Source organism: Bidens hawaiensis, unplaced genomic scaffold (genome assembly GCF_021521415.1).
Source record: "Bidens hawaiensis isolate Kalapana, Puna unplaced genomic scaffold, B.hawaiensis_p1.1 tig00021511_1, whole genome shotgun sequence".
Taxonomy (NCBI): Eukaryota; Viridiplantae; Streptophyta; class Magnoliopsida; order Asterales; family Asteraceae; genus Bidens; species Bidens hawaiensis.
This window is the reverse complement of record NW_027493345.1, coordinates 125,140-143,719: the sequence shown is the minus strand read 5'-3', so window position 1 is coordinate 143,719 and position 18,580 is coordinate 125,140. Positions and strand designations below refer to the sequence as shown.

General features: G+C 35.6%; 1 protein-coding gene and 2 pseudogenes across 1 annotated transcript; all 3 read right to left on the bottom strand.

Moving 5' to 3' along the window:
- Positions 1-1,477: 1,477 nt before the first annotated feature.
- On the bottom strand, positions 1,478-3,172 carry LOC143563731 (putative aspartic proteinase GIP2 pseudogene; annotated as a pseudogene).
- Positions 3,173-9,281: 6,109 nt separating this feature from the next.
- On the bottom strand, positions 9,282-10,583 carry LOC143563736 (putative aspartic proteinase GIP2 pseudogene; annotated as a pseudogene).
- A 5,153-nt stretch (positions 10,584-15,736) lies between these two features.
- On the bottom strand, positions 15,737-17,756 carry LOC143563735 (GDSL esterase/lipase At1g09390-like). The gene is made up of 4 exons (XM_077051213.1): positions 17,510-17,756; positions 16,517-16,863; positions 16,171-16,441; positions 15,737-16,096 (listed from the first exon to the last, which is right to left on the bottom strand). Exons 1-4 carry the CDS (start codon positions 17,754-17,756, stop codon positions 15,867-15,869), a joined length of 1,095 nt encoding a protein of 364 aa, XP_076907328.1. The 3' UTR covers positions 15,737-15,866.
- Positions 17,757-18,580: the final 824 nt, after the last annotated feature.

Below are 18,580 nucleotides of genomic sequence, written 5' to 3'. Positions count from 1 at the left end.
CTGAACTTCTGCGTCTTGAATCTTCTCCCAGAATCAGATCTCGAATCCCATCGAAAGTAATATTTGTAGACGAACTATAAACTGCAGTCACTGTTTGCGACCAACTGTCGGGCAAAGAGGATAATAACAAGAGGCCTTGAACTTCATCATCAAACTTAATGTCAACTGACACTAAGCGGGACAAGATCGAATTAAGATTATTGATATGAGTTGTAACTGACCCACCCTCTTTCGTTCTTGTTGTCACTAGCTCTCGGATAAGATAGACTTTATTCGCTGCCGAAGGCTTTTCATACATGTTGGATAGCGCCTCCATCATACCACGTGCTGTGGTTTCTTTCATGATGTTAAACGCCACATCTTCCGACAACGACAAAGTAATACAAGCCCTAGCTTTCTTGTCTAACTTCTTCCAATCTGCTTCTGACAGCTTTTCTGGTTTTTCATCCTCAAGCACTACATCCAAGTCTTTCTGACAAAGTAGTGCCTCAATCTGCATCTTCCACCAACCGAACTTCTGTCCGTCAAACTTCTGTATCGAAACCTTTCCGTCTTCTGCCATAACAATGACTAAAACGAAAAACTGGATAAAAAAACAGAGACAGACACAGCAACACGAGCCTGAACTTAACGATTGTTCTACTGAACTCTGTTAAACAATCAACCTATTTAACGTGCAGCGGAATAACGAACTGTAAATCAGAAACCGAAACTTTAAACTGAAACGATAAACCTGACAAACGCGGTTGGCACTGGTTCTAAGTTTCTTTAAATTTCTTCTGACTTGAAACTGTTCTTCAACGAAAATAGGATCTTGATTCGCTGTTATTGACTCGTACTTTGCAAAGTAGGATCTCGACTCGCAAAACTTCTGCCTTCTTTTCAACCTTCCGGTCGATCGCTGGATACGTCGGCTAGCTGCCAACACCGAAAACCTAGATCGACAACCTGAATCTGACCTGTGGCAACTGGTGGCAGCGAAACCCTAGCAGCAGTTAGCGGTAACGCGGCGGAACCCTAGCCCCGATCACTGGTGCGGCGGCGACACGCGGAACTGGTTCACCGTGTTCTTCGTGTGATCCGAACCTAAGCTCTAGATACCACTTGTTAGGATTAAACTCACACACGAAACCGAACACACACACGAAAGCAATAAACGAACACGAGGATTTAACGTGGTTCGGTCTAAACTGACCTACGTCCACGGGTGGCAACTAGGTATATCTTTATTGAGTGACCAAATATTACAAGTACATAATGTTGTTTATATAGAGACTGAACTAGGGTTAGTAAATTATTATGCAAGAAATCTAAACCGGGCCGGGCTTGGGCCCGACCGCCCACACCCGTCTCCTCTTTTGACTTCATATAATAAATCGGGCCAACAAGGCCTACGAACCCAACAATTAGAACATTACAAGAGAATAAAGATCGACAAGATCACCTCACAAATTCAAATCATAAGTTACTCAAGTACTTAAAATAGCCTGTAATGCGAGCAGCTTGTGTTCCCGAGCTGGAGAGACTGCGTGAATCCCAGTTTTGATCCAGCTAAATCGAACTCTAGAACTCGGTTCTCCAATTGATGCCCACCTAAAACAATAGATGTTCTTGGCTCAGCTCCTCCATCCACAAAAGCCAGGCATATCACATTCTTCTTAACTTCCACCATTGAGTTAGAACCATACAATCTAAACCTTATAATTTTTCCCTCTAAAACCAGATCGATGTCCGGAACAGCTGGTCCGGTTAATGTCTTGGGAGCAGTCTTTGCATCAAAGCAGGCTCCAAATGGTGCAACAGATGCAACCCTTTTGATATTATCCACTGCAGCTGCCTTAACAAAATCCTTAACCAAACGCTTGTAAATAACCGAATGCAAAGTGGTATAAGGTACTGTAGTACTAATCTTGGTGCCCCCAACTCCATTTTTATCAATAGATAGCAAAGACGAATTAAAAACTACGCGTTTAGCGTCAATTTCAAAGTCTTTAACATTAATGAAGTACTCATCCGACACGTCTCCATCAGAAGAAATCGGTGCAGTACTGAATGGATTGATAACGAGTGGGATGGTGACAAGTGACAAAGATTGATCTTCGGTACTAGGAGGCATGTAATACGGCCCACCCCCGATAAATATGTCGCCTAATCCTTTATCAGATGAGGATGGTATACAAAGAGCAAACTTTTTAGCCAAACTGAAGACAGATGAAACCTGTGAAACTAATGAGACATGGGTTCTTGCAAGACCAACCAACCCTTTAGTTTTATCGCCGGGTAAGCCTTCTACAATACTGGAATCAGCACACGAAAACTGGAACTTGGGTATTTCGTAATTAAGCAGAATAGAGTGGCCATTTGTGGATGTTACCCTAATGGTATCTTCTCCAAGTTCTTGAGCTGTTAAGTATTCAGTTAAAGGGTTGAAAGCATAGACACCACATGTGTTGTTGGAGCAGCCTGGTCTAGGAGTTGAGTTTCACCCTACACAGACAGACCCCAAGGCTTTCTTACATCGATTTGAACCGCAAGCTGCTCGCCTATAAGAAGGCGAGACGTAGGACGTGCAGTCGAACCAAACGGCTTGGGCTCCAAGATCGATTAATGCATCGACCGTGGTACGTGATTGTGGGTTTACGGCCTCAAATGTGGTGTAGTATTGAAGGGTTGTTTGGTTTTTTCGTATGGGGAAGTGAATGGAAGTGTGTTTGGGGAGTTTGAATGGATCAGTAGCAGCATATGAGATAGTTAAAAGAGAAAAGAGGAAGAGAGCGGTGAGGGTTTGAGAAGATGCCATTGTGTTTGTATTTGCGAATTCATTCATGGAACTACTGCTGTTTTATACTAATTTTGCTGCCCAATGGGATGAACATAATGATAGATTTATAAATTTTTTTTATTATATATGATATAGAAAATTAGAAATACATGGAACCAAGAGAGAAAGAGTCTTTTAATATACTTACTTTAATTTCAAATGCTGTAAGTCTTGATTATATAATTAAATATGTCTTAAACTATCATTTGGATGGGAAAATTAATATATGGCTCGCATGTGCCTCTACCTTTGTTATTGTTTAAATGTTTAATCATGGTATGCTTCCACTTTAGCGCTGTAATCCAAGTATTATCCAAAAACAGCCACATTCACGAGACCGCTGTCCGCATCATGATGTTGGAAAGTAGAAAAAAACATCGAGTACGTATTTAAGGATATAATTATGCAGCCTAATGGTATGGGAATTATAAATTATATATACTCTATGCAATGTTGTAAAACTCCCGACTAGGCGGCTGAGTACTCCCTGATTACTCCCCGCCTAGATCGAGTACTTCCAGCCTCGGCCGAATACTCCTCATGTATTTTCCGAGTAATCCCCGAATACTTCCGAGTACTCGCGACTCCCCAGTCGACCGCCTAACGACTTTTACAACCTTGACTCTATGTACGTAGGAAAACTACAAACTAATTAAAGTGTTTTTCCTATAACTGGTGGAGGAAGGGGGCAATCTATTGGTTGGTTAACTAGTCTTCCTTCACCGATGATAGAAAAACATTTTAACTTTTTCCTGCAAAGGATTTATTAAATATACAGATAAAAAGGGAATATAAATCAACAAAAGCAGGTGGTGTGATACCTGAATAGGAATAGAAATAGAAATGTTTAAATATTATGGGAGAACTATAATGTAATTTATGTCGCCAAACATCATCAATCAAATCTCATTCAAAAGTATCAATTCGGATAAGGTATGTCTTGATTAAAAAGCTTGAGAATTCCTTGTTGGTTTTGCATGGGAATTCAGGGAATTGTTGATTAATTGAGGTCCATGAGTGTTTTATGGCATTTTAAATGGCTCAACAAATTAATAAGTTATCAAAACAATTGAGTTGGTTGGCCCTGAGCGTTCCATGGCATTTTAACTGACCCAACTAATTAACGAATTATCATAACAATGGAGTTGGTTGGCCCATGAGCGTTCCATAGCATTTTAACTGACCAATTGAATAACGAATTATCAGATTCAAATATGAGCAGTTAGAGTATCTCATGAACCACCTCCAATGATACGTTCCAACCAAATATCATGTCAGAAACGGGTTGAGAAATTGATAGTTGAAGTGCCATGGCTGTTGACATAGATTTTTCACCTAACTAAACACTTTAAAAATAATAATATAAATATTCGAAATTTTTCCGAATTTAGTCACAAACCACCGTGAATTCGGTTTTTATATAAGGGGTGTAACCGTTTAACCGGCCACATTGACCACTTAAAGTTCCGGTCGTATGATATTTGTTCCGCTTTGGCCTATAAGATCGAGTATTATGGTCAGGTTATCCTCCAGGAAAGGAATATCATCTTTCCTTTGATTCTCGGAATCATTTTGCCAAGGCTCGACTCACTGTTCTCTTCCCCTTCCAGTTACTACAAGAACATGTCATACTCCCATGATTTAAGGTGCGGAGTAAAAACAAAACAATGGAATTCTTAAGAAATTTTCCAAAATAAAAACCATCTACTAAATTTATTAAACAAAATAATTAAAAAAATCTTTTTGAGGGTGAGGCATAGCCTCGGAGTTTGTGTGTGCACAAGATTAAAATAATAAAATAAATAAATAATTTAAATAAGCAATAAACACATAAATATATAACACATAAGGTTGTCAAATAAGCACGTATAAGGTCCTAAGCATGTTACTAAGGCATTTCTAACAACCTATCTTACAACATTTGGCTCTGATACCAATTTGTCACACCCCAACCTACGGCGGAAATGCCGGGGTGCGAATCGTTGGTTCACAGCTCACCAGGTACTATCATACAATTTAAATATTACAATATCTAATTTATTTATTAATTCCAAAATTTCAATCAAGTACACAAAGTTTAAATAATGGCAAAACAATCCAAATTAAACAATCATACCAAAATAAAAATCAAACACTAATGTCTTTTATTTAATTAACTAAGATCTCTCTAAGTGTCACTTCACCTTAGATTCAAATCAACTGATAGCATGCATATGCGTACAAAATAACAGAGATTTGTTCACACGAGGTTGAGTGATATAATCACCAGTTTTTGATATAACAATAATATATGAATAAATGAGCAAAACTTATATTTGTGAGTATAAATCAATCAAACCATGAGCAAGTAGTGGTGTCAGTTAACCATTGCCTAGCAAATCGGGCTTTGCCTACTATGACAGTCGTATGATCATACTATAAATATGATTATGATTGACCTCTCTGAATTTGATAATGTAAACAAATAAGCAATTAGCATTTAACTGATTAACACATTTTATTCAAGGTTGCTAGTTGTGTATATGTATTAAATATAAAATATGAATGCATATGCATATGTCCCCAAAACGTTTAAAAACAGTAAAATATGAGGGGAATGATCCCTCACCTTACACTTAGGCGAGTTTGAGAGATACTAAGAATAAAATAAGAAACCGAACTTTTAATGCGCTGACTGAGTTAACCAGAATGAACCTGAAACTTAGAAACAATAAACTAGAATTAAAACCGAGAACATAGCCGCTGGAATCAAGCTAAACGGAAGCATAGAACTCTGGTTATCAGATTTTCAGTAAGTAAACGAGCTGGTACTGACAAGAATCTGAACAGCAATTAGGGATTCGGGTTTTGATTAGTACACTCAAATTTTCAAAATAAATCTAAAAGTCTTTTGGTCCTAAAGCTAGTTTCGACCAGAAGTAATAGAAATCAATTGGTCAACAAAGTTGACCAATTTGCCCTTGAACCGGTCGGAGTCCAATTGACTACTGAGACTCCATCTTTCAGAGAAATCGATTGAGGCCTTTGGTTAATTAGATGAAAACCTACAAAAATACAGAAGACAATTTACCCGGAAAGTGACTAGAACTAGGAGAAATTCATGATCAAATGTTTCTTGAACTTGAAAGTCAACGTAGCAAGTATTAACTTGATTAATTCTTAAAGAAAGTGATGAAAGAGAGAGGAAATTCTTTGGTTTTTCCTAGGGAGGCTGAGACAAATGGTTTTAGGGTTTGAGAATGCCTTTAGATGAATATACAGATGTTAAGGCTTGTTAAACAAGATATCCGCTCCATTAGCAAAACGAATAATATATTGATGACTAAATCGGGTTCAGTACCCTCAATATCTCAATGTTATTAACAAGAAATGAACATATACACTTTAAAATAGCAGGTCAGTTATCTTGGAACACAATTTTAGTGATATGGGGCCATTTAAGGAAGGATTTAGCATTAAACGAAAATCGAAATTGGAAATAATCTTCCCGCAAAGCAGAACCCTTCGCGCTACGCAAAGGGTGGACTTCACCAGATTTTCATTTTTGACAGTTTTAGTCGCTGAAGTTTCAAAAATAGATTTTTTTCGCCATTTTAAGCGATTTTAAGAGTTTCTAAGGGCTATTTGGCATGATTGAATGTTATGAATTTATAAACTAAGTTAAACTCAATTAAATACTAATAAATGCACGATTTTATTGATACGAAAGATCTGAATTACATTCCCGAATAGGGTAAACAAATACGAATATGAACACGAAGAATCCAAAATGTTACAGATGAAATGCTTAAGTGAACATTAACTATTATGTGCTTGTAGCATCATTTTGTTTTGCAATTAGAAACTGCATCGTCAATTCTGCTAATCCATGTTATCGTGTATGCATTTGATTATGACAATATGTTCTGCAGTCAGGTGTTTGATGAAATGTTTAAGGGAACATCAATTTATTTTATGTTTGCAGAATCTTCATCTGATTGGTGCTTGCTATTGTGCTCTTGTACAATTTGGATAATGCTTATCATATTTGTTTCGCTAGTATTAGTATAATAAAACTGATATGTTTGTCTTTAATGTATTCATTGATTTTTGTGTTATGCACTAATTATGGTGTTGGAAAACTGGTTGCATTTGTGCATGAAAAAGGGGAAAGTTCTGTGTTATGCAACTAATCTGACTAAGTCAGCTTATTAGTTTAGTGGTTGCAGTTATGGGCGTAAATGGGCCGAACCCAAGCTCGACTAGGCTCAAGCTTGTCAGATATTTTTTACAAGTTCGAGCTTAGCTCGTTTATTTTTATGACTTCATATATTTTTTAATTATTTTTATAAATTTAAATGAGCCTAAGCTTGGCTCGAGCTCATGTAGACCTTAAACGAGCTAAAGCTCGTCTCGCGCTTGATTGGGTAATGTAAAACTAATACATAGAATTCTAAAAGTGGTAAAACTTAAAAACACCCAAGGGTTGTTAAGGTTCAATGAGCCTAAACGGAGCATATTCATGTTTGTTCACTTAACTTTAACCGAACAAACAATACATATTAATTTTGTGTTTGTGCTTATGTGTATATGTATTTTCCAGCAAGACTTATTGCTGCTAACCAGGTTTGACATTGCTGCTACTTACCTATGGGTTCAACACCATTTGAGCCATGGTATGCTAATTAATCTTTTTAATTTCTTTACTTTAATTCATGTGTTCAGATCTAGGGTTTATAATGATTTATGATATATGTAAAATGTAATTTTTTTTTCATGTTAGTTAACAATCTGCTAAGGTGTATGTAGTGTAAAACAATGAAATCGTCTAAGTTTGGAAGTCACACCGTAGAACCTGTTTGATCTTGCGTCTTAAGGGCGATGTGAATTTGATTATGGTTTTTTACTTTGGGTGTGCATGATCATAGCATGATAGTGGCTTATTACACCTTTAGAGATCTGTTATCATAATGGATTCTTATCATGGTAAATTACTACATATAACTTACTGTTTATTTTGTTTAAGTGAATTAGCTTATTGGTCAAAGTGCATCCACTTTTAGCTACAAAAAATACATGTGAAGCATGTCAAAATTTGCCCAATTATATCTTTTATGCTTACAACACCCTAAGTTGCTTTATTCATAAAATTATATTATTGTTATAATAATGTTGTTTTTATAATCATTTTGAAATGAGAGTAATATAAATGCATAATTGTAAATATCCCAGCCTTTGATAAAGCACCATATACGTCCCGGCCAAAGCGGACAATATTATGATGTGGCGGGAGCTTAGCTGTTACACTAGGTCTAAGGATGTTTACCGATGATTCAATGTATATGGTGCTTTATCAAAGGCTTTCAAATGCATTGTTTTTTATTTGTTTGAACTCAGGTTCCAGCAACAAAGTCACTCGATCATAACTCCTGCTCAGCGTATGCTATTACTTAAGCCTTTGCTTCTCAAATACTTTCTTTTTACTGTTTAGTATGCTGCAGCTGATAATTAATGTTTGGATTAGAGTTGCAACATTCAAAACAAGTAGTTATTTTAGCACCACTCAAAATGGGGTTGGTTTGGTTTGGTTCGGTTGGGTTGTATTGTTAAATATGTAGTTTTGTTTTAACTTATAATGTATACCTTATTTTGTAGAATCAAATTGAGAGTTTGTTTCAAGACCCGAGATTTATAGCACAACTCACAATTTATGGATTCGAAAAAGGAATCAAATAAAGGGGATGAGTGATCTAGTTAGTTTGTTTTATTTTTGACTTAAACAAATTGTTTGAACTGGTTAACGTGTATGTACTTTTGTATGTTTATATATATCCAATGGTTTCGGTATGTATTTGAAAAATATATGAATATATTTGCTTTAGTAGTGGAAAACTAAAAATACAGAATATACAAAAAAAAAATACATGAAAAAGGTCAATAGCGGCGACAAAAGCGCTGCTAAAAGTCTGCCGGAATTCAATACCAGATTCCAGGAATGTTTTTAGCGACGACACTGGAAGTTTAGCGGCGACGACTATTAGCGGCGACAACAATAGCGACTGCAGCTGACCAGTAGCAACGAAGACTAGCGGCAACAAAAGGGTTCATTAGCTGCGACTTTTGTCACCGCCAAATTTCTTGTAGTGACATGATGGCAATAAACACTCATTTTTATAAGAATTGATCTCTTACCACAATGTTGGTTATTGATGGAGAAAGATATACTCATCAAAACTCGTTATCTTATTCCACCACCTCACAAAATTGTTGGTTATTAAAGGAAAAATATGTACTTCAAACTGATCTCTATCTTAATTATTCATCGCCTTACAAAGGTTTAATTAAATAGATGTTTTGTAATATTTGTTATACATTTCTTGTAATTCATATTTTGTAAGATATTGTTCTACATATTTCCCATAAATTATATACATATATAGTATCTCTATCATATTATTTTATCTTAAATGAAAAATAGGCATTAAGATATTAAGGTAGCTTCTTGAGAGCAGCTTGTGTTCGATAGCAGGAGAGAGGGGGTGAATCCCAGTTCTGATGCAGCTAAATCGAACTCTAGAATTCGGTTCTCCAATTGATGCCCACCTAAGACAATAGATGTTACTGGATCATCTCCTCTATCAACAAAAGCAAGGCATATCACATTATTCTTAACTTCCACCATTGAGTTAGAACCATGCAGTTTAAGCCTTATGTCTTTCCCTTCCAAAACCAAGTCGATTTCTGGAACCACAGGTCCTGTCAAAGCACGCTTCAACCGGTGCGACAGATGCCACCTTTTCAATATTCTTCGCTGCGGCTGCCTTAACAAAATCGTTAACCAGACACTTGAAAATGACCGAGTGCAAAGTGGTATAAGGTACTATAGTACTAAATTTGGTTCCCCCAACTCCATTTTTATCGATAGATAGCAAGGTTGAATTAAACTCTATTCGAACACCATTGATTTCAATGTGCTTGACATTAATGAAATACTCATCTGAAGCATCTCCATCTTTATAAATCGGTGCAGTACTGACTGGATTGATAACAAGTGGGGTGTTTGCAAGCAGCAAATATACATCTTCGCTACTAGGAGACGTGAAATATGGCCACCCCCCAATAAAAATGCCACCTAATCCATTATCTGACGGTATACAAAGTCCGAATTTTTTAGGCAATCTAAGCGCAGAAGAAATCTGCGAAGCTAACGACTCATGGTTGCTTGCAAGACCAACCAACCCTTTGGTATTATCACCAGGTAAGCCTTCTACAATACTGGAATCTACACAAGCAAATTGGAATTCGGGTACGTCCTGATCAAGCCTAACGGATTGACCATCGATTGACGTTACCTTGATGGTATCATCTCCAAGCTCTTGGCCTGCTAAGTATTCTTGAAAAGGGTTTTAAGCATAGACACCACATGAGTTGTTGAAGCAGTCTGGTTTGGAACTTGAGGTGCACCCTAGACAGACTGACTTCGAGGCTTTCTTACATTTGTTTGAATCACAAGTTGTTCGGTTATAAGAAGATGAGGCATAAGATGTGCAGTCGAACCAAACGGATTGCGCTCCAAGATCAATTAATGCATCGACCTTGGTACGTGATTGCGGGTTTCCAGCCTCAAATGTGGTGTAGTATTGAAGGCTTGTTTGGTTTTTTCGAATGGGGAAGTGAATGGAAGTGTGTTTGGGGAGTTTGACTGGATCTGTTGCAGCATATGAGATGGTTAAAAGGGAAAAGATAAAGAGAGTACTGGTGAGGGTTTGAGAAGATGCCATTGTGGTTGTGGTTGTGCTTGTGCTTGTGCTTGTGAATTCATCCATCCATCTATAAAAGTACGTTGTCCTTCATTACTTGAATACTTGGTTGCCCAATTAGAAGATGATCTTATAGATTTACAATTTTTTTTATTTTATGTATATTTTAAATTATGCATGGGGCAAATGTAATGAGTTTCTTGAAATTCACTCGCTAAAAGTGTAAATAAAGTTAAGCTTAAATAAATCCGGATTTATATTGGAGTTCTTTTAATAAACTAGCTCAATCTAGAGCTCACATATCGAGCTTGACACGCTAGAGAGTTTAAACAAATCTATAGGATATATAAGTTTTATTTAATATAATAAACATATGTTTACATAATAATTAATATCATAGATAATAAAATTATGATAAAAGAATATAATAGTATACATTATGTTATCTATAAATATGCAATTGCACGCGTGAGCGTGTACACACATATATACAAATACAGATGAGGTAGATTTCAAAACGTACACTAAATTATTGCAAGAACAAAATATTTAAGCCTAATTCGTATTATTCATTCTTTTTATCAATGGTATATATTTCAGAAATTTTGTACTTGTTGCATACAAATGTGTATGCTATTAACATAAAAAATATCAAACTAATTCATTTATATGTTATTTTTTTCTTTTACTTTTTAATTGTTTATCTACACGTATGTAGCTAGTATAAATATATTTGGCTACCACATTTTAAAAGTTTTGAAAGTAAACAAAATCTGTTTATATTTAAAAAACACAAGAGATGAATAAAAAGTATTTTAAACATTTTCTTATATTTTATTTTTTTTAAGATAGTAAAACTGAATAATTAATTATGTTCTACGTGTTTTCACAATAAATAGTGTTCTGCCTAAAACCCTTGTGTGCATATATGTACATGTATGTGTGTGTAAAATAAACAATAAATAAGACAAAACCCAACCAAGCTCAAGGTTTTGAACAAAAGCTCGAGACTTATAATAAAAAGACGAGCTCAAACATTAAAATATACAAGCTGAGCTAGATCGTATACTTTTAAAAGTTAAACAAGCTTGGGTAGAAGTTTTGACCGACTCCTAGCTTACACCTCTGGAACCAAACAAAGAGAGAATTCATTTTATATACAAGTCATGACTATATAATTAAATATGCTTCTAGTCTGAATGCAAAAATGTATGGCTTGAATGGCCTCTACATTAATGTTTAATTGTTTAAATGTTTTGCTGTTAGGCATTATGATGTTGGAAAGTATTAGGCGGCCTAACTAAATAATGATTGGCGAATAATAAAGTTCGCTAGGGAAGGTTTGTTAGATATTTACTCATCCAAAACAAAACAAACTAATTTATCAAGACTTCGTGAATTAAGGAAGACAAATATGTGAACTCCATCATGCTAATCATGAAAAAGTTGGAAATTAGGATTTACAATTTAGTAATAAGTCATTGTTAAAAAGCCCTAAAGAACTTTTAGAAATTAGGATTTACAATTTATACCGTCTTTTTTTCTATTTTTGTTGCGTATCGATGCTAATCATGAACCGTCTGTGTTTATATTTTCAGTTACATGCACGCTTTTGGTTGTGTCAACCCAATTTTGTAAACACACACCATCATTTTCTTTTGTTAATTCTTCTTTATTTACATAATGTTCTATTTTATTGTTAAAATCAGTTTTTCCTTCTTTAAGTAAAGTAAACCCAGTAATCCCTGACGTTTCTGATTCTTAATATTAAATACATATTTTCATGTATTGTTTAGTGATTCTCGCCAACTTAAACAAGTTATATACTACTCGGCTACTAGCTTGCAATTAAATCTTAGGATACATAAAGGTTAAAGGTTAATAGTTTTTAGAGCCCTTAACTCGACGTACAAATCTTGATGCGGGCATGCCCTGAAATCATAGCTACTATGTTATAAGTATAATGCATGATGCAAAACAAATGAGTCGTGCCTGTTTTATAAATATCAATTTGATTCGTGTTAAAAAAGGTGTCATCCAAAGCATATTCGCGCTGAAACTGATTGTTTAAAAAAAAAAGAATCGAATGGCTAAAGGTAATTTGCATTTCTTGTTTGCTTGAAATAAGTTCGTTTCTAGTGTATGTTCCCAAAGTGTGGGATACAAATCAAGTACAGCAAAAACCGTATGCTTTGGATATCCTGAAATGAGAGCAAACTCTGTATCTATACACAAGAAAGGTGAAAATATTATCTTGAGGCAATCTTTATGCTTTAGATGACATCTTGAATTCCTGGTAATACCTAAATGTTTTTGATTACCCCTTAATGCTCATTAGTGTTCTCGTTACTATATTTTATTGAGGATTAATTCTCATTTTTAACTAATTTAAATTAAATTGTTAAACAAAACAAAAATTAATGGCTCAATATTTTAATAGAGTGCCAAATCCATGAATATGTGTATTTGCTTATAAAATAACTAATGGAACAACATCCTAGAAAATGATTTTTTTTTTCTAATGACAATTCTCATTAACCAACAAGCTAAAAAAAACATATTTTTAGATGAAATAAGGACAAATACCAAAAAAAACCAACATACTTTTGGGTTTTTTACAAAAATCCTTCCAGCTTCTTTAAACATATTTAAAATCTCTTAACTTATTAAATATGTGAAAAGAAATTGGAGGGACTTTTGTAAACAAAAACTAAAAATAGATTGTTTTTTCATAATATTTATATGTGAAATAGTCACAAACACCTTTTTGGATGGAACCATGAACCATAGTTGTCTAAATCTTTCCTAAAGCAGCATAAGCCATTTACATAATCAGTTTTATACCATTATTTTGTCAATCACTTGGTCAAGTTTTGGAATATTGGTTTTAAATAATCCAAACTATATTCTATTGGTAAATAACAGTCTCAACTTCAAACTTGTCTGGTGGCGGTCCCAACAAAAAGAGTATTTGTTTTTAACAGACCGTGATTAACGGATATTAACTCCGTTAGTCTGATGTTTATATGGCACGCTTAGTTGTCAAAAACTGGATTGCGTGGCGTGCTTTGTTGTCAAATTATTACTTATGTGGTAGCTTACATGGATAATTATAATATCAGATCATCAAACCAAAACCAAAAACCCAAATCTTCAACCAACCCACCCACCTTTCAACTTCATTCAACATAATTGAACCCACCAGCCACCACCACTTTACTCGGGCCACCACCGCCGCTACCCTGCTCACTAAAGGACCACCGTTCAAAACCTTTCAAAACCCTAAATACAAGCAATCAGAATATCAAGTCTAGGCTGTTTCAGGCAAGGGTGGCTGGGCTTTTGATTAAGACAAAACTCCAGCAAGGTTTAGAGCGGATCTGGGTTTTGTGAACAAATTCTAAAATAGATCGGCATAACGATTTGGGGGTTTCCAAAGAGCTCATAGGGGGGGGGGAGGTGATGTTCCGTTGAGAATATGCGAAAGCAACAACTCAACAAAAAAAAATTGTAGGCGATGGCTAGAAAAGATGGTGTTCGTAGGGGTGGTCGGAAAAGATGGCCAGAAGCTGCAGGTGGTGGCCCGAGAAGATGGGCCGGAAGTTGCAGGTATAGAGATCGACCGGCAATTTCTGTATGGATCTCCACCTCCAGCTATAACGGTGGGGGTTGTGGGTTCCGGTGGTGGTTGCAGGGGATGGACATGGTGGTGGTCTTGGATTCGACTAATGGTTGTAGGTGTACTGGTGGTCTGGTGGTGGTTGTGGGTTGCAAAGGGTGGATTTGTTTTTGTTAGGTTTTGTTGCAAATGGTAGGTTGTTAAATGTATGATGAAGATGATTTGTTTAGTGGCGGGTCCAACAAAGTTGCCTACTCAGCATTAGATGCCACGTAAGCTGCCACGTAATCCTGTTTTTGACAACTAAGCGTGCCACACAAGCATCAGACTAACGGAGTTAACAACCATTAGTCGCGGTCTGTTAAAACAAATACCCCTTAGTTGGGACGGCCACCAGGCAAGTTTGAAGTTAAAACTGTTATTTACCAATAGGGTATAGTTGAAATTATTTAAAACTAATATTCCAAAACTAAACCAATTGATTGACAAAATAATGGTATAAAATTGATTGTGTAAATAGCTTATGCTACTTTAAGAAAGATTTGGACAAGTGTGGTTCATGGTTCCTTCCAAAAAGGTGTTTGTGGCTATTTCATATACAAATATCATAGAAACCAACCTACTTGTGGCTTTTGTTTACAAAAGTCCCTTCAACTTCTTTTTACATATTTAATAAGTTAAGGGATTTTAAATATGTTTAAAGAAGATAAAGAGACTTTTGTAAAAAAAAACCAAAAGTATGTTGGTTTTTTATGGTATTTACTTTTATTTCATCTAAAAATATGTTTTTTTTTTCTTTAACTTGTTTGTTGTTTTTTTTTCTCTAATTTTTTGCTAGCTTGTTGGTTAATGAGAATTGTCATTGAAAAAAAAAATCATTTTCTAGGATGTTGTTCCATTAGTTATTTTATAACAAATACACATATTCATGGATTTGGCACTCTATTAAAATATTGAGCCATCAATTTTTGTTTTGTTTATCAATTTAATTTAAATTAGTTAAAAATGAGAATTAACCCTCAATAAAATATAGTAACGAGAACACTAATGAGCATTAAGGGGTAATCAAAAACATTTAGGTATTACCAAGAATTCAAGAGGTCATCTAAAGCATAAAGATTGCCATCAAGATAATATTTTCACCTTTCTTGTGTATACATATAGAGTTTGCTCTCATTTCAGGATCTCCAAAGCATACGGTTTTTGCTGTACTTGATTTGTATCCTACACTTTGGGAACATACACTAGAAACGAATTTATTTCAAGCAAACATGCAAATTACCTTTAGCCATTCGATCCTTTTTTTAAATAATTCAAATAATACTCGGTTCAATCAAATAATAATCGGTTTCCATCTCAGTTAGACACATTTCAAAACCGAATAAACCGATGACACCCCTATCTACCAATGAGAAATCGCCAGCGAGAGGATCCAAAACTAATCAAGTGCAAACGTTGTGTCTGCTAGAAATCTTGAGGTTTAACGGTCAATGGTTAGTCGGTTACCGACATTGAAACCACAATAATATCATATAACAGTTGACAACTTAGCAGGTAATAAATAACATAAGCGTGCCAGATGAGCAGCTTCACTTTTGACAGGATCACAAAAAGGATTGCAAAATCTGTCGATCTAGTCTAAACCGGTACCAAGATGGTAATTCCAAAAACTAGGACCAAATTACCATCACTGACAAAAGAAATTAAATGGAACGCGAGGTGTGGAATATTGTTGAGACAGTATTTTGGAAGCCATAACCGAATTAGCTGCTTCAGTATGATGTATCCCGTCCCAGTATATGAATTGTGATCCTTTATCACATACTTGCGCGCCATCATGCCCACATGTAACATTTATATTATAGTTATATGGAGGCCCACCAAAGCCACAGCATGCCATTAAAGGACTTGTGAAACCTACCATTAGTAAACCATTGGTGTAAGACCGCAAAACATAGTCATTAATAGTATATATAGGCTGATGTGCATACCGTATTTGCTAGCATTTGCAATGAGATCATACTTGATTGTGTAAATATCAACATAAACGATTGTTGAATCCTTCAGTTCGGACCTTAATTCCGTGCATAAATGGTTCAGACCCTCGTTAAGCAACTTTGCAGCCGAATTGTAGGATGAAATACAACCATGAGGATCTAATTCTGTAGAACTCGGTTGAACTAACCACAGTTTCTGAGGAAGGCAACCGAGTGGGCCAGTATTGTGAACCCAAAACTTTCTGCTGCCAATATCGTGTATGCTCTGCAATGATTTTACATACACGTGTAGTTATGCGTTATCAGAGATCTAATTACATAAAAAGGTAAGTAACGTCACCTTGATGGCACTCTTGATTTCTGCAAGTATTAACGGTATTCTTTTGATAACTTTAGCGTATGAATACTTGTTGGCAAACGCATCAGAAAGGTCATTTTGGCCAATGTCAATCATGTATAGTGCACGTTGAAACCCGTCATTATTAATCATTTGTTCTAAACCAGAAGCAAGAAGGTCATAAGACCTGGACTTAAAATGAAGGAACTGCATCACCTGAACGTTTAAAGCAAAGGGCACAAACTTAGGGAGCGTTGAGGACCCAATCACAGCGAAGTTGGCCCCATTTGAAAATGTGGAACCCAATGACTCCATATATGCTGGCAAAAAACTTGAATTCACACTTTGACCTGCGACAACAAACTTGAATTCAAATGATCTCCTTGATCACCAGCATCTAAATATATTTTAAAATCTTTGATCTTCACAAGCAGTGTGTTGTAGAACTCATCAGGCGCTATCCGGGCGGTGGGGTACCGACTAGCGATTAATACGGAGTAATCGAAGTGGAACTTAATATGTAATTTTTCAAAATTATATGTATATATATACAAGATTTTATATATAATTTAACAATATAAGCATAACTTTTCAAATACTTCATAAATTGTGACTAACTTTGACCAATTTGGACCAACTTTTGACCAATTTTGATCGAAATGTGACTGATTGTTAACCGATTTTTGACCGAAAGTTGACCAATTTGGACCGATTTTTGACTGGTACTGAATTTAGGGACAACTTGGTGAAACCGAAATATCGAATCAGTAGCCTTAAGACTTCCGCTCATTTCCGACGACAGATCATGAGAATAATAAACAAATCTCTCACTACAGGAGCACGTAAAGAAAATGAGAGATCAGTAGATAAAATCTAGTGTTATAAAAGCAGGGGGAGATGGGGATTTTAAACAACAAGAACTAGTATTTAAAACAATTATTATGTTTATATATTCAAATAGAGGCTGGCATGATGTAAAAGTAGAATGGAACTTACATAGAAAATCAATAATAAGGCGTCCGTCGGAGAGGCGACCAGTGGATCGGGGAAAGAAAGCGCGGCCGTAGGGAGAGTCGATGGAGTAGCCAAGACCGCCGACGAGGCCGCCGGTGTCGGAGTTGGAATCACCGAAGTTGAAGATAAGAGGTCTGCTGGTGCATACGGATTCACTAAACTCAGGGACAACAACAAGAGTCACTATGATTATTAATATGGAGCAGGAGCAGCAAACAGGATGATCCATTGACTGTGAGTTCAAAATGAGATTCACTTCATTTACAACGCCTTTCAAAAGATTAGATTGATTGAAGCATGTGGTGTCTTATTATTATTAGAAAAAGAATAAGGCTAAGGATTTTATTATTTCTTTACTAGATTTGTAATTCAAACGGTGGGATGTGGGGCCCAACTCTTCCACAGCAACATGTATAAGTTTTTACTTTTATTTTTTTAAAGCACGCTTAAAATAAGATATGGTGATATGGTATTATGAAAAGCAAAAGAGAAAATTCCTAAAATAGCCCCCTTTAAAGAGAGAGTCTTCATTTTTGTTCTTTTTTCCTCAAAAGCTTTTAAAATTTGGACTGACCAGATGCTTTGAGAAAAGATAAAAATAATGAGGTAGCAGTCCAAATTATGAAGGAAAGTCAGGTAGGAGACGAGATTTATGGAAATAATGAAAGTAAAGTCCAAATTATTTTGTAATGTTGGAACAAAAGTCCAAATTTTCTCAAATCTTTTTTATTCATAAAACCGTCTTGAGAGACTGTTTTTTTATGTTTCCTACCTTTCCCGTCCATATTTTCAAATTCTTGGAAAAAGAGATTTTGAAATCTCGTCTTGAAAGACGCATTTAGGATGAATTTGTTCGTAACAGACGAGATTCTTTTTTCTTTCTTCCAACCTTCATGCTACACACACACTTATACATGCATACGTACATATACATACATATATATATATATATATATGTATATATACACACAAATGTATATATATATACATATATATATATATGTGTGTGTGATGTATATACACACACACACATACACACACATGTATATATAT